The sequence below is a fragment of the Rhipicephalus sanguineus genome, chromosome 1 (assembly GCF_013339695.2).
Source record: "Rhipicephalus sanguineus isolate Rsan-2018 chromosome 1, BIME_Rsan_1.4, whole genome shotgun sequence".
Taxonomy (NCBI): Eukaryota; Metazoa; Arthropoda; class Arachnida; order Ixodida; family Ixodidae; genus Rhipicephalus; species Rhipicephalus sanguineus.
Genome location: NC_051176.1, coordinates 110,453,364 through 110,474,759, shown reverse-complemented (window position 1 = coordinate 110,474,759; position 21,396 = coordinate 110,453,364). Strand labels below are relative to the sequence as shown.

Genomic DNA, 21,396 nt, shown 5'->3' with positions numbered 1-21,396 from the left:
CGTTGCTGGCAGTCCTTCAGTCTTGCCGCAGCTTGGGCGCTGTGTTTGTAATGGCCTACAATTGCGCGACGCTTCTTGAGAATGGCAGGCACTCTTGCTGTTTCTTTCTTGGCATCTTTTCTAGCTAGTTGCAGTGTATGGCCCATACACTGCATTGGGACGCAAGAAATACCCCTAAGGGCCACGCGAAAGTTTTGTGCATTGTCCGTCACCACATAGACTGGCACTTTCTGCAGTGGCAGCTCCCAGTTATCCATCATTGCTTGCAGGTGCTCCAGGATGTTGCAAGCAGTGTGGCTCTCGGTCACGCTCCGGTTTTCCAACGCAAAGCTTCTCATCTCGAAGTTGAAGGTTAAATAGTGGAAGGTGAGGCTGATATAACTCTGGTTAGGCCTCGACGTCCACATGTCACTTGTCAACGAGATCGACTCTACGCCTTCCTGGATCCGCGTGCATTCTCTCCTTCACAGCCATGAATGTGTCTTCGTACAACTCCGGGATGATTGTCCTTGAAAATGTAGTGCGGCTGGGTATCTTGTACAAAGGCTCCATGTGGTTCATCAGCTCTTTGAAACCCCGATTTTCGACACAGCTGTAAGGCTGGAGGTCGAGCGCCAGCATTCGGGCAATCCTCGTGGTTATCGCCGTTCTCTCGCGCTGCGACAGGTCCTTGCCCGACTTCAACGCATTTTTGATGAGCGGCTGTGCTTCGTCTGGGCATCCTTGCTTACCGCTGTCTCTCATGAACACACTGTGCAAAGAAAAATGCTTGTTCTTGAGATGATTCGCAAGTGGCGTCGTCGTACTCGATGGCGTGTGAAGTTTCATGTCACAGCTTTTGCACGTTGCCTCTTGGGCCGAGTTCTTTACGAAATGTTTCCAAATGGCACTTTTCGTTCGTTCACTCATGTCGCACCCGACCAGCAGGACCGTTGGACGACGTTTTCCGGCAGCTCGCGCGGATACAATTCGGTAGCAGGACACGTCGGCGTGGTTTCCGATTGCGAGGGACTTGGTGGTTTCAGATTGCCCGGAGAAATGACGCAAACGGCCAAACGTTGCGGAGCCAGTGTATGGATTAGATTGGATTTGTGGCCCCACCCTTTCTAACGGGCGGGCATCAACCGATGCCCTGGCCTAGAGGAATAAACAGTGAAATTAAATTTAAAAATGAAAAAGTTAAAAAGCGCACGCAAGTGTGGTTACAGACGCGTTAACTAACCACCACTGACTATGAATATGTTCACAAGAAAAGCTTCGACGAGTCAACGATGGATGGATGGATGTATACGGCTGTGCCCTTTAGATCGGGCGGCAGCTCACGCCACCTAGCCATAAAGTTAAGTACTATCACTATGTATTCAAGGATTACATTTCACTCGTGCCTTGATTGTAGCCACCAATCGGTTAGCCTCCTCCTGGTTATTTCTACTCGTTTAAAGTCTATTTTGCCTTCACTGTCTCTAAACCCCTATGCTTTGAAAAATTCCGCGCCATTATCTCGGACTGTAGGGTGAAGCCCTTTACAGAACATTATCAAATGTTCAGCTGTTTCCTCCTCCTCTCCACACGCACTACATAACGTGTCTGTGCCTTCGTATTTGGCTCGGTACGTATTGGTCCGCAATACTCCCGTCCTGGCCTCAAACAGCAGAGAACTACCCCGGGAATTATCGTAGATCTTTTCTTTTGCAATTTCCTGCTTGAAAGTTCGGTAGGTCTCCAGTGATGATTTCGTAAGCATCCCCAGTTTCCACATGTCCCTCTCTGTTTCCTTCACCTTCTTCTTAACCGATGTTTCCTTTTGGCTTGGTATTCTGCTGTTGTCTAAATACTTGCTTGATAATTTTCGAGTTCGCTTCCTCCATTTAGTATCAACATTCTTCATGTACAAGCAGCTGAAAACTTTCCTAGCCCAACGCTCCTCTCCCATTTTTCTCAATCGCTCCTCAAATTCTATCTTGCTGCTAGCTTCCCTGCCCTCGAGCGATGTCCATCCCATGTCACCCTGTACCCCCTAATTTGGGGTATTCCCGTGTGCTCCCAAAGCAAGCCTACCTATGCCACGTTGTTTAATTTCCAATCTTGCTTGAACCTCTGATCTCATGCACAAGACCGCATTGCCGAACGTCAAACCTGGGACCATTACCCCTTTCCAAATCCCTCTCACAACGTCGTACCTATTGTAGTTCCACAGTGCCCTATTTTTCATTACAGCTGCATTCCTGTTGCCCTTAGTCATTACGTATCTTTCGTGCTCCCTTAGGTACTCAGCCCCGTTGTTTATCCATACGCCCAGATATTTGTACAGTTGAACCCCTTTATAAGAGGCACGCATGGGGGAGGAATTCTTGCCTGTTATATGAGGTGTCTCTTATAAGCAGGGTACTAAGTTATGCATTTTCCTATCAACCCTTACTTTCATGTAGCACACTGGTGTCTCTTATACCCCACGTGTTTCTTATATCAGTGTCTCTTATAAAGGGGTTCAACTGTATTTATCCACTATCTCCAGCGTGACTTCCTGTATCTTATGCTCACTGCCTTCATTATCATTAAAAATCATGATTGCCGATTTTTCTTTACTGAACTTCAAATTTAACGTATCTCCCTCATTACCGCAGATTTCATGAATCCCTGCAGATCTTCCTTGTTGTCGGCCATTAATACTATATCATCGACATACATCAATGCCGGTAATGACTGTTCAACGCGTTGGTGTTCAACATGTTCAACGCTTGGCAAAAGAGAGGCTGAAGCCGAGTCTACTCCCCTCTAATTTAGCTTCTAATCCTTGTAGATACAGCATAAATAACAAAGGTGACAAGGGACACCCCTGTCGAAGCCCGCGTTGTATCTCTATAGGTTCGGATACCTGTTTTTCCCATTTTATAACTACCTTGTTACTTTTATAGATGTCCTTTAACAGATTAGTTATTCCATCTTCCTTGGCCGACAACAAGGAAGCAAGCCCGCGAGGCAGCGAAGAGGCAAGACCTCGACGTCCCCACGTGGGAGGCCTAGGCCAAGGAACTTAAATTGCTGGTTGATAATAAAGTTTATTCCTCCTCCTCCTCCATCTTCCACATCTAGTGTGTCCAGTATTCCCCACAAGTCTTCTTGAATCACACTATCGTAAGCTCCCTTGATATGTAGAAATGCCAGCCACAGGGGCCTGTGTTCTTTTTCCGCTATTTCAGTACACTGCATCAGTGAACAGATTATCCTCTAACCTCCTTCGTTTACGGAACCCATTTTGTAGTTCCCCCAGCACCCCCTCATTTTCCACCCATTTCTGTAGTCTTTCCTTTACGATCTGCATCACCAGCCTGTAAACTACTGATGTCACTGTTATAGGACGGTAGTTGTTTATATCAGCTTTGTCCCCCTTTCCTTTATAGATCATGCTCATCCGGCTTAGTTACCACCCATGGGGGGCTTCACCATCCATTATTGCTTTGCTCGCTGCTTCTCTTAATGTTTGCTTAGAGTTTGGACCTAATTTCTTTATTAGCATAATTGGGATGCCGTCAGGGCCTGTTGACGTGCTATTAGGAACCCTCTTCTCTGCCCTTTCCCACTCTCGTTGTCCCAGTGGAGCCACTGCGCTAATTGGTCTATCCTCATCCGTTAGGGTGCATGCATCGCTTCCTTGTTTAAATTTTTCTGTCATCGTTGTTCTTATAAATTCCATTGCCTCATCCCCTTCTAGCCTAACTCCTTGAACTGTAGTTATAAACCTCTGTTCCATGCTTGTCTTATTACTCAGAGAATTGAGATGGTTCCAAAACTTTGCAGCTGCCTTTCTATCCTTTTTGTTTACTTCCGCCATCCGTTGGGCCCCCTTTCTTCTAATCTTTTCATTGATCAGATTGGAAGCTTCCCTTCTGCAGCTCAAAAAGTTACCCCATTTTCTTTCGACATCATCTTCCTGTTCACCCCTCTGTTTAGCATGCCTGTGTTTTCTGGAGGCTTCCTGACGTCTTACTATGGCTCTCTTAACTTCCTCATCCCACCAGCTCTTGGGTTTGTGTCTCTTTTTCCCGGTTGATTTGACTCGTGCCTTAGCAAGCTCCAACTCAGTCTAGTTAGATTTGTGTACGTCCACACTGTTTTAGTATCCTCGGTGATTACTTTCTCAATCTCTATAGTTGCTATTTCTGTTTGCCTTTCTGAATAAATATTACCCTGTGGTCGCTCATATTGCCTCCTTCCTATTTTCATTTCTCTTCCAAAACTCAGCTTGATACGTTTGTGATCACTACCCAAGCTTCTGGAACCATATATGTTCATCACCCTTAGCCTATCATACATCCTATGTGACATCAGTGCATAATCTATCGTCGACTGCAGCCTTCCCACCTCCCATGTTATCTGCCCTTCGCACTTCTCGGTACTGTTGCAAATGATTAAATCATGCCTTTCACACATATCCATCAGCATTCTGCCTGTTGGGTCAGTATATCCATCCATATCTTCTATGTGTGCATTCATATCTCCTAATATAATTATCTCGCACTCTTCTCCTAGTTCATCAATGTCCTTTTCTATGCACTGCACCATTTCTTGGGTTTCCTCTCCGGCTTTTACTCCTGTCCACAAGTATACAAAACCCAGGAGTGTCATCTGCCCTGCCACTGTCCCGTTTGCGAACAAGCGCCACCTCTATCCCATTTGCGAAAGTAGAAGAGAAATTGGGTGGCTCTGCCGCCGAGAGGTGGCGCGAGTGCCGCCCAGCCAGCTGAGTGGTGGACAACTGTACGCCGAACTTGGGACCTAGGCTGTTGTGTGTGCGTCTCCTGCCTTTGTCGCGTGCGGGTTTTATTGGTTCCATTTTTTTTCTTTTTCTTTTTTGAGGCCACGACACTGAGCGTGTTCCCCCTTTGCAAAGGGGCAGGCCACTACTACATCATCATCATCATTGGCCGCGCAGCGATGCTACAGTGTAGCGACACGACGCAACCAGTGCTGCACGCCAGTAATGTTCTCTGTGGCGGTCGTGGTGCGTGGTTTTGCGGTTCGTAATGGCACGCTTTCGTTTTGCGCTCGCGAATGGCAGTCTGCGATTCCTCCCAAGTGTATCTACAACTGTTGCATGTGTAGGAAGTGAGACATAGTGCAGCCTGTGCGAGCGGCGCAAACAAAAGGCTGTCTTAGTTGAGTTTCACGGCTCGGCTGTGTCACGACCACAATTTAATCTGCGTGCTCTCAGTTTCGTGACATTCAAACTTTGTGTAGTTTTGGACAGACTGTGCAGTCTCAAAGTATTGTATGTGTTTCACCCGCCAACCAAACAGACCCGCCGAATATATCGAATATTCGATTAACCGAATACTTCATATTCGATTCGCGAATCGAACTATTCGACAAGTTGGAATTCGATTCGTATTTGTATATTCGAGTATTTGCACACCCCTATTATATTGTATTCAGTTAACCATGCTTGCAACAAACTTATTTGTGGCACAAAAAGTTAAAGGCACTTATGCACTGAATGTGAAAGCAGCATCGAGCACACGGAAGACCGAAAGAGCAGACTGGTGCAGCTGGCAAGGCCACGTCATGTGGGGACAGCGTATTTGGGGGTATCAACTATTTCACTGATCATGTGTTGTGACATTGTCGCAGAGAATCATAACTTGGTCACGTGATGTGATATGTGCTTGAATTTGGCAAAGTCTATTTTTTGTGTGTGGGCCAGGTCAGTTTTCTTTGAAATTGGAGTGCAGCATCCTCACTGGATTACATCTATTTTGATACTCTGGGATGTTAATGCTGGACACTCTCTGGATTTTCTGCTCCTCGGGGCATATAATGCTTTCAGATTAGAAAGTGTTCACCTTAAAGTTAATTTAGGCTGCCCAAAGAATAACATGTAGTCTGTTCAACAAAGTGCAGAATCTATACACAAGTCTTAAAAGTCAACGAGTGTTACCTGTTTATTCCAGGAAAAATTTGAATGCTCCGCTGTCCAAAGGCAGCTATTACCAGTCCTTGAGGGCTCTTCTGTTCCTTGAAGAAGTTCAAATGAATGTTGACATCAGGACGTATGACATGATTAATGTTGTCCTGCAACAATGCGGCTCTGAATATGGCTTCGAGGTAATGGGTGTTTTTTTGCTTTATTTTGCATGTGAGCAAATGAAGAGTTGAAACATGAGTAAGGGAAATTGGTGTCACGTGTTGAAGGAATGCCAAACTTCATTGAAAATTTTTTGCTTTATTTTGCATGTGAGCAAATGAAGAGTTGAAACATGAGTAAGGGAAATTGGTGTTACGTGTTGAAGGAATGCCAAACTTCATTGAAAAGTATTAAGCACTTTGTAGGAAGTGGAACTGAATATCCTTAATTCAACGTTTAACTGGCTCATTTGGTAGGTTTTCCTCTTTGTGTTAAATAATGTGTAAAAGTGTTTTCTTCCATAAAGGAGTTTGTTGATGTGTGTAGCACTATTTAGAAGTACTGGGAGCATTTTAATTACGATACAGTTCACAACTACTGCATTTAAGATGTATGTGGTTGGCTTGTTAAAAAGGTATAAATGTCTAAGGCGGAAAGTTGGGCTAGTTGGTAACGTGAATAATAGGACATGTTTACTAGCGAAAAAAGACGTGGACGAGAAGAAGGAATACAGGACAACGCTAGCGTTGTCTTTTTTCGCTAGTAAACATGTCCTATTATTCAGGTATAAATGTCATCACATTGAACACACTGAATGGTAAGGACTGTTAGGCACTTGCTCAACATGAAAGTCTTGCCCTTATCAACCAGTTCTTTTCAACCGTGAAGTAATGCTGCACACACAGCATATAGCTCTGTTCTTGTATTCTTGCTGGTCCCTTGAAAGAAGAATGGTTAAAACATTTCGTGATTTCCACACTGGTCCTGGTTCTGTGCGCAGAGTATAGATAGACCCACAGTTTTAACTGTAATAAACTGAAAGGTTCACATTGCCAGACCCTCATTCTCCGCTTTTCTTAAAAGTAGCTATTTTGAGCAGCAGTCATGTAAGCAAATTTGAATACTTTGCTATGTTGTGATGCCTTTCCTGCCGAACATACCTGGACAAGGTACGATCAGCACGTTGATGCAGCTTATTGTCTTCCCTTATTTCTGGCCTGCCAAGCGAGACTGGTTGCATGCTCTGCAATTTATCTAACTCTTGCATAAAAGTAGTTTGCACTAAGTCTTTGTATCCAGATTGCACTGCTCTCCAGCAAGTATCAGTAATTAGCATACTCATCTGGATATGAGAGAAATAACAGGTGCAAGCAGTACCTCGAAAAGTAGCTGTTGCAATGTGTGCTGTTCTGCAATGAAGTAGCTGCTTGCCAATAAATTTTACACAGGTCATGCACTTTTCCTGTCTGTTGCCTCCACTGTGTCAATAGGGCACACCAGCTGTTCTCTATAGAGAAACTCCTTCCGTTTCTTTTAAATGTGATTTGTTCCAAACTACAAACATCTGTGCTACGCATACGAAGGGTATGGATGTGAGAGATGTGATAGATGTTCAAAGCATATCTTTGAGACGGTTCATGTGTTGCAGAAAAATATGTACAAATTTGCTGATTAATGCTCTGCCGTTGTCATTTGCATAGAAAAAAAATGGCAGGCAAAGTTTGGTCAGACATTTCACTAAAAATGCTAGCATATTAACAACTAGAGGAAATTAAGAGGAAATTAATTTTCATATGCTGCCTGAATAGTGAATAAGTGGCGGCAAAACAGAAAGGCAGTCGCATGTGATCAACCACATGTTGTTTTTTTTTTAAATAGTTGACACAATTGACTTTTAGAATTGCACTCCTTTCTCTTGAAACACCAGCATGGCTCAAATATTGCTGGCATAGACATGAGAACAAGGTAAAGCTGAGCATATTGCTTCAAACTGTTTGACCTCTCTATGTTTATGGAAAATACACGAAATTTGTCTTTTGTAGAGATAGAAAGAAGATTGAGATGATCTTTTTTGCTTTAAACGCATCCAGTCTTAATGTTCAATAGATGTGCATAACTATTAGCTTTGGGCTTATATAGTTATATACCACACCGAATAATTATTCCTGCGACCTTTTTGTCCTCCTCCAGTGGCTATTAATTATTTGTGGTTACATTAGTTGAATAGTACTTGGTGTACTTATTACATTCATGTGTTTATTACCCCGTAACCTTGCCTTTTTTTTTTGCTTCATTACAACTGCACTTGAAATAGCCTATATCAGCAACATAGGTTTCATCGTCCAACATGATTATCGAGAAGTGCGATGAGAAAATATACACATTGCACATTGTGATGAGGGTATTTTTCTTCTAGGTGCCTGGTGCAACAGAAGGACGCCCCTCAGTTATGAAAGGAAATAGGCTGTTCATTCGGTCCTCTTTAAGCAACCCTACTTTAGTGACCGAGTATGAAGCAATCGTCCGCAAAACAGATGGCACATACATTACGGTCGAGGTCAGCAAAAAGTGAGTGCATACCGTATATACTCATGTAAGGGCCGCACCCCTACTTTTGAGGGGGAATTTCGAAAAAAAAAAATTAAAAAGTCCCGCCAGAAAAGTGTAGTTAGTTCAATTGCAGCTAGATGGCGCTGCCAGCTTTTCCGCTTCCGCCAACCTCGACGGCGCCATTATTGCTTTGTGTGGCGCATCGTTGGCATCGTGTGGGTAGCTTGGCAGTGTTTCTTCAGATCGGTGTTGTCGGTGTCACTGTGTCTGTAATAGTGAGCCCTGTTTGAGCCATCGCAGGTGAGGGACGATGGGCCGGCACTTGAGATCTTTCACTGCAGCCTTTAAACTGCAAGTGATTGAATATGCTGAGGAGCACGGCAAGCGAGAAGCTGGACGCAAATTTGACGTCGATGAGAAGCGCTTGCGTTACTGGATGAAACAGAAAGATGCCCTCGCCGCTACCAATGGGAGCCGAAAGGCATTTCGCGGAAAGAAGTGCAAGTACCCGGAACTTGAAGGCGAACTTGTCAAATACAGTCGCCGACCGTTTATTCGGACTCGGCGGGAACCGCTGAAAAGTCCGAATAATCGGGAGTCCGAAAAAAAAAGGATTCACCAGAAAAAAGCACTTTTATTGGCCCAGCGGCCGGAAAAAACTTGTTAGTGCGCGTCTGTACACATGTACGCTTACGCGCGACCAAGTCGGCCTGTATTTCAGCCAATGTTTGGCCAACCCTGCGGGTCGTCAATAGCACTGCAACAGCCTACGCTAAATCCGCATTTGATGGCTGTGGTGTGGGAGGTGCATCATCACGGCAGTCACTGTCCACATGCGCTGGTTCGAGTAGCTGACGGATCTCATCGCCCAACTCGGCGAAAACTCCCAAGCAACTTCCACCTGGTGAATAATCGCCGCTTTTTTTCGCCATCGTCAGGGCCTTGTAGTTGCCGCGTTTCTTTAGTTCCGACGGCGCACATGGAACGGGCAGCGTCGGAGCAATTTCAGCAGATCAGGCCTCGCATGAGCAGGACACAAAGCTCGGGATGCAGATCAGGCCTAGCCACAGAAACATGAGAACGCAAACCCTCACACGCCAAAAGGAAACGATGTTGGTCTAGTTGATGTTGCAGCGCTTCTGTAATCTGTTGTCGTACTCTCTTCGTCCGAATTAGGATCCGCGTCGTACTCGTACGCGCTGTCATTCGCCTCAAACGCCGCACAGAGCAGATTCCAAGCTTGGCTTGGCTTGGCCTGCTGTTTGGCCGTTGTAGCCGTTCAATGGATACGTGACTGGCTAAAGCCAAAAGGCAACCGCTACGTGTAGCCAACAAACATAGCCTTCGAGATCGGTAACTTCTGCGTGGATTTTTGACACTGGCACGATCTCCAGTTATAGCCAGTGCAACATTTCAGTGCTGGCAAACTAGTAAAAATATTGTAAACATTGCTGACAGCTTGTTATGGCGTTCAAGGTCGCACTCCATCAGCCAGTCGGAGTCCGAAAAATCGAACGGCGGGCTGTGGGGCGTCCGAATTTTCGGTCGTGAGTTTACATTACTTCAATGGGACGAGTGGCGGTGCCGCGAAGGTGTCCGAATAAACGAGCATGTCCGAATTTTCGGCGTCCGAATAAACGGTCGGCGACTGTATGTCATCGACACTCGAAGGGACGGCTACACCCTCTCAACTGACATGATCCGCGTGAAAGCCTTGGCCATCGCTCGCCACATGGAAATACCCTAGGCACAATTCAAGGCAAGTCGGGGGTGGGCTTCGCGGTTTATGAACCGTAACCAGCTCTCCATCCGCTGCCGAACAACGCTTTGTCAAAGGCTTCCAAGCGAGTACGAAAGCCATGTGGTTAAGTTCCATCGCTTTGTTAATGGTCTCGGGAGGGAGCATGAGTACGACCTCTCCCAAATTGGGAATGTGGACCAGACTCCTGTGTGGTTCGATGCACCAGAAAGCACCACAGTGGATTTAAAAGGTGCGAAAAGTGTGTCCGTGCACACGACCGGCGCAGAACGTCAAAGATGCACTGTGATGCTGTGCGTCACAGCAGACGGCAGAAAACTTCCGCCGTACGTCGTATTCAAGCGAAAAGACTCTCCCTAAAGATAAGTTCCCTCAGGGAATCATCGTACGTGCCCAGGAAAAGGGTTGGATGTCCAAGGAACTCGTCGTAGATTGGATAAAGACCGTCTGGGCAAACAGACCTGGAGGCCTGTTACAACAGAAAGCCCTCCTTGTTCTGGACAGTTTCAGGGGCCACTTGACGGACCGCATCAAGAACAGACTCGCCACGACTCGTACGGACTTAGCCATTATTCCTGGAGGACTGACGAGTGTGCTGCAGCCGCTCGACGTCTGCGTTAATCGTCCGTTTAAATCGGAATTTCACCGATGCTACTCGGAATGGATGGCTGGAGGCCATCATGAGAAGACCCTTACAGGACGGCTGAAGCGGGCATCGCTACAACAAGTGTGTGCGTGGATTTTGAGTGCATGGCGTGCCGTGTCATTTGAAACAGTCTCGAAAAGCTTCAAGGTGACTGGAATTTCAAACTGCATGAGTGGCGCTGAGGATGAACGTCTCTGGGAGGACGCCGAGGCGAGCTCTTCCGAGAACGAGGACAGCGATAGCGAAATGGAATCGTAATAAAAACATTCCTGGAATGTCATTTGCAACTCTCTTACACTCTGCTACTTTCGCGGAAACAGTACAGACCTTTGGCGAGCTGTCATTGGCCTGATTCGTGTAAGGGCCGCACCAAGCAAAAATTTCGAAAAAAAAGTGCGGCCCTTACACGAGTATATACAGTACTTTTGAAGCTGCTTGAATTCGCCAAGAGAAGTCTCATGACAAATAATATTAATGCCACTCGTGCCGTTTGCAGGTTTAAAGACATCTACATCAAAGGAATGAGGTTCGATGTGCGCTTTACATTTAATCGGGTACCGTTAATGCGGATGCATCGGGCTCTTGATTCGTGCAAGACACGAAACCTCTGGAGTTTCATTTTTCCAAACGGCAGCTCTTCACCATCAAAACCTGCACTGGAACTATCTGATCTGAGGTAAAAATTCTGGTAACGGCAGCCACTATTCCAGTTAATCCACTTGTGCCTTTTGCGTCTCTCGAAACAGGTTTTTCAACAAGAAGGTGCAAGAGAACCGAGAGCAGTCTAAAGCTGTCAGTGACATGTTGTTAGGGCTGCATCGCCCTTATCCATACCTTTTGTTTGGTCCTCCTGGCACAGGGAAGACAGTCACTCTAGTAGAGACAATTAAGCAGGTAAATTAGCCAATTTTTTCTGACAGTGCTAGCATAGCCAGTTTCCTTTATTGTACCTTCCTGTATGTTCAACTAGACTGTTTTGTGTTGCTTTGCGTGGAAATATTGTAATAAGTTTACTACTGTTACATTACCACAGATATGCACGCTGATCCCATCCAGTCGCATTCTGATCACTGCTCCTTCAAACAGTGCAAGTGATTTGTTAGCTGAGCGGCTTTTGGATCACATAATGCCATCACAAATGCTTCGATTGTACTCTTCTTCCGTCCACCCTGACAAAATTTCAAAGAAACTAAAGCTCAAGGTAGGGTGCACATTTTGTGCAATCTTTACATGTCTGCTTGTATAGCTAATTTTATGCGTGTAGTAGTCACTCTGTTGCCAGAGAAGCTGTTTTGCCAAAAAAAAAAAAAAGGTTATTTTCATGAAGTATCATCTATTCTTTTTCCTTAGAAATGCTGTAATGATGTGGAAGTTGATATTGAGCGCCGTTATGAAGCACCAGAGTTGATGGAATACAGGGTCATTGTGGCCACGCTGGTCACTTCATCAAAGTAAGTGCTTTTTCACTTTCTTTTTTTTTTTTCCATGTAGGCTAGTGCAACATTGCATGTGTACCCTGCAGGTTGGTGTCAGCAGGTTTGCCTCCCGGTCATTTCACCCATGTGATTGTGGATGAGGCTGGCCATGCGTTGGAGCCAGAGTGTGTCATCCCTCTGATGGGCCTCTTGAATGCTTGGAAGCCCGACATGAGTGGCCCAGGGGGACACATCATTCTGGCTGGTGACCCTATGCAGCTGGGGCCAGTCATCAGAAATCGTCTCTGCTTATCTTACAACCTAGGTATGTTTCTCAAGCATATGGTCTCAGCTTGTGGCAACATGCTTGAAGCAAAAATATGCACACTGAATCCAGCTATTTTCTTCAATTAACAATTATTTTCTGCAAGGGTGTGCGAATATTCGAAATTTCGAATATTTTTCGAATAGTGTTTGCTATTCGATTCGATTCGCACTGGAATTTTACTATTCGAACTATTTGAACTTCCCAAAAACAAATACGGTCAACGTCCGATTGAAAGTGACCCCTTCAGATTTTCAATATGCTTCACCTCATTACACTCCTGTATTGCGGTAAAGCTGCCTGTCAAGCTCCGTTGCGGTCGAACTTGGCCAAGAGACAGTCAACGTCCGATTGGAAGTGGTCCCTAGATTTTCAGTATGCTTCACCTCATCACACCCCGGTATTGCGGCAAAGCTGCCTTTCAAAATTCGTTACTGTCGAACTTAGCCAAGAGACAACGTCGGATTGGAAGTGGTCCCTAGATTTTCGATATGCTTCACCTCATCACACCCCGGTATTGCGGCAAAGCTGCCTTTCAAGCTCCGTTACGGTCGAACTCAGCCAAGACACAACGTCGGATTGGAGGTGGTCCCTAGATTTTTTTATATGCTTCACCTCATCACACCCCGGTATTGCGGCAAAGCTGCCTTTCAAGCTCCGCTACGGCCGCAGATTTATTAACTCAAGAAAATGCTGGTTTCAACATGGAGATGAAAGATGTGGCAGAGGTGGGGGTTCAATTAATGCTGTTTTGGACCTGAAATTTGGGCAGGAAGTCCGAAAAATCAGACGCCGAAGCTTCTTAGCATCCAAAATTTCATTTTCTTATATATCAACGTCTACGAGGCATATTTGGAACTCCGGACTTGAAGGGAGCACACCCTTGTCTGCCACATCAGTTGGTCTTCCACAGAAGTTGAAAGAGGAGGAGAGGCTGAGAAAATGACATCTTTGCCTATCACGTGTAAAGTGTTGTCGGCAACACTTTGGTTGCACCAAATCATGTACATAAATACAATTCGGCCTCTACATTGCCTCATTCTTGATAAGACAACGATGAAACACCACCCCGCCAGCGCTTCATCAACCTAGCAAAAAGAAACACTTTCATGTTGCTATCTGATGAGAACATACTTAGGAATTCTCTGCAACTTTTTTCTGTAATTTCACTTCGAAGTATTCGAAAAATGTTTGAGAAATATTCGAAAATTATTAGAAAATTATTCGATTCAATTCGCACTCAATCTTTATTATTCGAATTTGCTTCGCACCCAAAATTTTGCTATTCGCACAGCTCTAATTTTCTGGTTAAATTACTGCTCCCATTGCCAAATGCAGCATAATCTAGTTGATTCGTTCCTGTTTGTCTTCCCTGCTCTTGCCCTCTGAAATAGTAATCCTGTTTAATTCCCATAGGGTCATTTGTATTAGCTTCCAGTTGCTTACGTTGCCTTTCTTGGTCGATATATTGCAATGGGGAATCATTGATATACCGTATAAACGCGTGTAAGGGCCGCACTTTTTTTCAAGAAATGAGGGCCAATTTTCAGGGTGTGGCCCATACACGCGACATTTTTTTTTAAAGTAAAAACGCACCAGTTAGCGAACGAAGAGCGTTTATTGCAGTATGCGACATTTCTTGCGACATACGTGCTCAATCGTCGTCACTCGGCGAGTCCTCAGACTTGAAGTCCGAGATGAGATGGTGTGCTGTGAAGCGCCGTCACCCCACAAGCAGTCATCTTCCGTACCATCTAAGCTGTTAAGATATCCCGGCGACTTTACAACTTCGGGACACAATGTCCGTCGACACCGAGCTCCACGCAGATAGGATCCACCCAAGTACAGTCGCCAAGGCTAGTCCCTTCACACGCAGCATGTCCGTTGTGAGTGCAAGACCATCATTCCGTACTTCAGTCACATAGCGGAGCAAGTCTTCCAAATCTGGAAACTTGCACTGCTCTCCTCGGAAAGCGCGCTTAGTGCTGTTGGTGTTTCGCAAGGCTTCTTTTTGAGCACACCAACGTCGAACAACGTCGAATTTTCTGCCGGCGGCACGTTTCCCATGCTCGAGAGCATACTCGATCACCTTCAACTTATAGCCAGCAGTGTAGATATTCAGGTACTTGCCCATCTTGCCAAAACGTGAACGCAGTGTAGAAAACAAGCTAGCACGAAGGTTATCGAACACAGAAACCGAACAACGCGAACGCCATGCCAAAGTTGGTGATGCTAATGCCGATATGGATAGCGCCGATAGCGCATTTGTACAGAGATGTGAGAAGCTAAAGATAAAATCCTGCTTTAACCTTTAGTTGGCGAGTCTATGAATACTAATAAAAAAGTTACAATTTTTAGCCCACTTCACGAACATCTTAACACGAATAAAATCCAAAATATATATATACATACTCTGGTGACGATGATGATGATTGCGTTTCCTTGCGCCATCTATCGACTACGCCTAGAAACTTACACGCGCGCGCATTTTGAATACGTATTGGTTGAGGAAAGTGTGGGTGCGGCCCTTACGCGGATTTTTGTTTTTTTAGAATATGCACTTCAAAAAAACGGGGTGCGGCCCTTACACGCGTTTATACGGTATAGACTTTACGGTTTTGGTAACCAGTGTACACACCACCATGTCACCACCAAAAATTGGCTGCATCCCTTGTGGTGCAGTAAAATCGCCATGTCTTAGTTGAATTATTCGGCAGGTGGCAATTTCAGTACTCCATAAAATTTTGAAAGTAGGGATAAGGTGATCCCTCCACACAAATTTTCAGGTGCCATCATGATGCATTGTGCAATTACTTGATACACATCGATTTGCGAGAACTGACAAAGGGCTACATATGCTCGAGAAGAGGCTGTAATCATTATATAAAATTTGACAAGCACTGCAAGCTTTATTTAGTATGGTTTACAGTTGCATCCACTTCAGAAGGTGTTTACATTCAATCTAACTGCCAGGCAGCAATATTGAGCTTTACCTTGCCAGCTTTGAACAATTTATTTGCTTTCTATTCAACCTGAAGTAAAGTTTTGTGTGAGAGTAGCTTTGTGCTTGTGGAATCTCTCTGATGGTCAGTGAATAATATACTGTACACACCAAAGTGCAAGCGAACAAATGTGCATTTATTTGTGCCTTTTGCACAAGCCTGGCAGCCAAATCGTAGAAATCATAACGTGCCAACATATTCACATAGTGAGTCCGCTAGCCAAATTATGCAAACCAGAATAGAATGCCAGTACAACGCACACAATGAAACACGAATGCGGTGTTGATGATCTCTAACTCGGGAGTCCATGGGGATGATCCGCCACGAACCCATCATTGCGTGACCGTCCGCAACCAGCTCCATGGGTGAAGAGCAACGGCACTGCTCCCCATGGCCCCTCTTATATCCTCACCTCAAGGTGGAACCTCCGCAAAGCCGAGGTCAGTGTTCTCTCTTAGCAGCAGCCGCTATGCGAGAAAACACCGAACTTTGCTTTTCACATGTCCCATGGGGAAGCTGGTCTCCAGGACACACGGGCACCACACAGTGAACTCTGTCAGAGGATGCGAGCTTCCCTATATGCTTCAGTGTTGTTGTTAGAGTTACTGGATGTTAGGTTTTTGCTTAGGATATTGTCACGTGATGTCTGTACATTGGTCACCATGGACGCACTCTCCATTCGTTTTTGTTACATGAGTAGAACTATGTGCCCAGTGTGTCGAAGTGAGTGATGCTATTGCTTTCCATTTCTGTATCCCTTCACTCGATGTATTGATAAAAAAAATGTAGCACTCGTTCCATGCCCTGTATAAATAGTGCTTAGCACCGAGCCTTAATTGGCATTCATTTCTAATGAAAAATACAAGACGCACGAGAGGACACGAAGATCTGTCTTCGTGTCTCTCTTGTGTCTGAGTCTTTATTTTTTGCACTTCAGAAATGAATGCCACTTCTCATAACCCGCATTACCGCCTTGACTACACAGAGCCATGGCATTCTTTAGCCCTACCAACAACTGCTCCTGTCGATGTTACCACCAAGGAATTGGGACACATAGTCACCCTTTAAAGTGGTTGTCTCTCTGACTGTCTTCAGGTTTCTGCTCTACCAGTCGCAATACTATGCGACTATATATACGTTTACCTTGACTCTTTAAGAAATGCGTTTGGGTTTTCCACAACAATTGAGTGCTTGATTGATACCATATGCACCTATAATTATGCTGGTTATTCCCCACCTGCTTAAAGTAACATTTACGTGCTTTTCGTATCAACTGCTGCAGTTAGTGCAGTATAAAAATGATTTCTTTTTAAAAATTTAAAAAGGTGAAGCGCATGAGCAACAAGGAGCAGTCAAAGAAGACAAGTGCTTCTTCTTTTACTGTCTCTTGTCTTTCACACTGGTCACTCTCTTTGCGAGATTTACCAACTTGTGCAGCTAGTCATTTTACTGACCATGTGGTGTTTATTCATGCAGGTGTGTCACTACTTGAGCGGCTCATTAAAATGCCTTCTTACCAGCAGAATGACGAGAACTATGCACACATGATGACAAAGTTGCTCAGAAACTTCAGAAGCCATGCAGACATACTCAAAGTTCCAAATGAGATGTTTTACAACAATGAACTGAAGGTATGACTATTGACGTATGGAACCTGCAGTGTATAACTTTCGGCTGTTGTGCCTTATTTTGATTGTATCTGCGAAAAAAAAGAAAGCTGTGCTACAGATATACTTTTAAATCGTAGAGATAATGATGTGCACGCTTGACTTGCTATAAATATTTTTGTTGGGAGGATCACTAATGTGAAAGCTGCAGTAATACATGGAATCCAAAGATTGCTATGCTGAAGTCTTCAAGGTGGAGAAAAGTTCTTGAAAAGGAAAAGTGTCATCTGCCTGACAGTAGTACACAGACACAAGGAAACCCCAAATTATTGTTAACCCTGGAATCAAACCTGGGACCAATATGCCTTTCCATGGCAGTTGCTCCAATGACTGAAGGTCTGAAGGGCATTAAGTATGTAAAGTCAGTTGTGCAAAAGCCTTCAAGGTGGAGTATGAATTTCTATTTCAACTATGAATCTAAGAAACCAAAATTCAGTTTCCTTTGCAGGTGTGTGCTGTGGCTGGGTGGATGAGTTTCTTTCATGAACATTCCTTTACCTTGTTGTCTTCCACAGAACTGATTTACCATATATCCAGTGACTTGAACTGTCAGTTGATTTGGCCTTGCTCTGTGATCAGCTAGTCTCCTATTTAGTTCAGGTTTAGAATTCAGAGTTCAATTACCAGACAAGAAGGAATTGTTTTAGAACTCTGAAGCTTTTTGCTGAGAAACGCGCATTTTCTAGCTTTGAACGACTGTTGGGTGGATGACATTTCCTCTTGTTATACCAAATTTTTCAAACACAATTACTCCAGGACTTTAGATTTAAATCTAACCATGTGAACACCTACAAGTAGCCTTGCTGCTGCACATTTCTCCCGTAGAACCATGCATAGCTGGGTGTAATGAAAAAAATAGGGAGACACAGCACAATGCAAACACTGTGCTGTGTTTATGATCTTGCTGTCTTCACCCCTACATGTTTAATGTTCCATCCACAATGTGGAGAACGTTTCTCAACCCTTCTGAACTGTTACTTTTGCCATTGATGTCAAGAAGCAGTGGTTCTTGTATTTCCCAGTGTTCTGTCATGGTTTTTACATCGGTACTTATGTGCCTATTTGTTGCTGTTATGGTTCAAGCTCCAAGACATATCTCTAAGGAAATTGAAGAACGAGCGACAATGCATTGTATTTATTTACTTAAAGGGGCCCTGCAACAATTTTTATAGTAACCATTGAATGGCTTTATTAAAGGAGTGTATTGCTTCACGAATCGACTGCCGCAAAAATTTTTAGAATCTGTCAAGCACGACCAGACATGCAGAGATTTGTCGCACGCTGCGATTGCTTTCTCCCTTCTCTTGTCCCGACGAGCGCGCTGGAAGCTAAGCAGGGAGGGATGGCACAGGGAAAAGAAGTTATGTCACGCGCCTGTCATGACCTTGAGCACTTGTTCTTTTTTTTTTCTTCAATCGTGCAGCTCTACTTTCAGTGCGATCATGAGCGCGGCGGCCGCCTAAAAATGCAGCTCGTGATGCTCAAATCGGCCGATGACCGCGAGTTGTATATTGCGCAGTCATTTGGTTATATGGCGTCATTTGTTGAGAGAAGAGCGAGCGATTTCTAGCCAACTTTGAAAATTAATTGTAAATTCCAGGCTGCGTGCTGCGTTATGTTTGGCTCGCGTGTTCTCGGGAGCCTCGACTACCGATCGGCAGTGTTTTCTGACCATGTTGAAAAAGTGTTGCAGGGCGTGACATGATCTCCCGGATTGTCATGAATAAGCGAGCTCCATTAACTGTTTGCACTTACATCAACGTGTAGCAAGTTGCTCCAGTTTATAAAGTTTGATGCCTATAAATAACCAAAAATACCTATGTTAAAAAAATGCGAGTTACAATCAATTTCATGAATATAGTCCTTCACAGCATATCTATTGAGTACTGTCATCTTTTGATACGAGGTTCTGTGATAGATGGTTAGAAAAAGCACAGAACCGCTGCAGTGGCTTTTTAGTCATGTTGTGCTGGTTGACAGAAGATCATTAGTTTAGTTCTCCACTGCATCAATACATCATGACTGACGTACAATGCGAAAAACACCTGTGCATTGGGCTCTGGGCTGATAATGGAACACTCCAGGAAACGTGCCTCACTTCAGCATACTCTATTTTCCAGTGTATAAGACGCACCTTTTTTCCTATATTTTCGCTGGTGCGTCTTATATACGCAAAAAGTCACGTGATTCTGCGAGACCAATTTGTTTATCTTTAATTTATGAGTATAATAAACTGCGCTCGAGAGCATTCGTAAAAATATATCTAATTTTGTTATAACAATGAAGCGGCTGCGATCTTAGATGTCCGCTACTTGCTGTTCAAGCAGTGCGGCGACCATGGAGATTACGGCCGCAATAAAAGCCACCACTGTCGCGTGCCCATTGTACTGAATTGTTTGTTCTTAAACGAAGAATTAAACCCACAGAACTGCGGCAATGAATAAAAAAGAGCACCACAACGGTCCATTGTAACGTTGTAGCGCCCACAATATCAGTTACAAAAGCGAAAGTACCACTTAATTATCATCATCAGTTTCCATGTGAGACGTCTCTAGCCACCATAACGTCGCTGCAGTCCAGCAGTAGTCGCAGCTTCCGGCTTCCGGTCGCCATTTACGTTTTGTATGCGTGTGTGTAGGAGGCATCTGACGATCGTGTGGTAACCATGCGGTGCGTTCGTTGTTTATGTGTTCACGCCAAGTCTCGTAATGCCCTAAAGGTATGGTAGCCACCATAGTAGAGGCAGTGCCAACGATGTGCTTCAAGGTGCTTACAATGCTGCGTAAAAGTTACTCAGAGGCCAACGACGGCAACCCAGCGATGCTGCCAACCGAGGCGGAAGAACTTTTGACAGTGCGCCAGAGGATGTGGCTTCAAATCCAGTAGAATAAATAGTGGTTTTCTGCGCCTTAATAAAACTGCTGCTTACAGATATTCAGTGCCGTGCGTGACTACGCATTTTGCAATCAATGTACTCTGCGTGGGTCATTTTGTTTTATCATGTTGACTGAGTTAAAAATAGATGCGTCTTATACAAAGGTGCGTCTTATATATCATTTTTTCCCTCGAAAGTCGTAAAAAGTAGGGGGTGCATCTTATACAAAGGTGCGACTTATACACCGGAAAATATGGTATTTCATATAACTTCTTTGTTACAGCTCTCATTAACTAAACGGGTAATCGTCATTGCAGATATGTATCCATAAGGATAATTATGACTACCAATGAGCAGGTTGCTGATGCTTTCTATCATTGCAGGTGTTTGCAGATGAAATGATTACCCAGAGCATGTTGACATGGGATGGACTGCCAACAAAGGGTGTGCCACTCCTTTTTCATGGTGTTTGTGGAAAGGACATGAGGGAGGGTAACAACCCCTCGTATTTCAACCCGGATGAAGTCAAGATTGTGGTGGACTATGTGATTTCCCTGCTGGGTGGTAAAAATGGTGTGCGAACCAAGGTTCGAGAGTCTGACATTGGAATTGTTTCTCCCTACCGCAAGCAGGTTTGTAAATTGTTGGCACATTAAGTGCACTGCTTTTGGATTCAGAATGGTGCACTGATTGATTTCTACTTGAGTTCTGAAATGGTGTTTAAATTAAGTAAGATCAATCCATTTTCTTGTTTAATTTCTGTTGTCTTTATTTCCTGTAGTGCGGTTTTTGTCATACAGATAAGCATTGGCCTAGTTCCTCTTGTATTCCAGCTGTTCTCTGCTTGAAAAAGATTTCATATGTTTTTCATTATCTTAGTCTCATATTTGCTAGTATATTTCTGCAGGATATATCCTCTCGCACCTAAAATCTCCTTTGTGCAGTCTTGCAAAATGCTACGTTCCGTATACATTTTGCCCAAGTTAAGGTGGTGCTTACCCTCCCTTTCTTCCTATTCTCCGCAATCTTATTATTCATGGAGAATGTTTTCTTCTATATCTGTCATGGTTTTTTTTTATTTCTTTTTCTTTTTCCCCCTTTTGTGGTATATTGCATTTGGTCTAACATTTGGTCCAGGTTTCCACAATTGTTTCTATGGTGATGCACGAGTGAAACACATTTTGCATTCCTACTATTCTAAGCAGAAATGTAAAAGGTGCTTATTAAATTTGCTTCCACTCATGCCAGTCCTAGA

The 21,396-nt window shown here is 44.3% G+C and overlaps 1 protein-coding gene across 1 annotated transcript in view; it reads left to right on the top strand.

Moving 5' to 3' along the window:
• LOC119395908 (putative helicase MOV-10) overlaps positions 1-21,396 on the top strand; it is an 80,164-nt gene that overhangs the window by 48,194 nt on the left and 10,574 nt on the right. Inside the window, exons 6-14 of the mRNA XM_037662928.2 lie at positions 5,949-6,102; positions 8,319-8,470; positions 11,354-11,533; positions 11,604-11,751; positions 11,891-12,058; positions 12,208-12,308; positions 12,380-12,597; positions 17,076-17,230; positions 20,525-20,773. Coding sequence (XP_037518856.1) covers positions 5,949-6,102; positions 8,319-8,470; positions 11,354-11,533; positions 11,604-11,751; positions 11,891-12,058; positions 12,208-12,308; positions 12,380-12,597; positions 17,076-17,230; positions 20,525-20,773 — 1,525 coding nt within the window. The remainder of the gene's footprint in view (positions 1-5,948; positions 6,103-8,318; positions 8,471-11,353; positions 11,534-11,603; positions 11,752-11,890; positions 12,059-12,207; positions 12,309-12,379; positions 12,598-17,075; positions 17,231-20,524; positions 20,774-21,396) is intronic.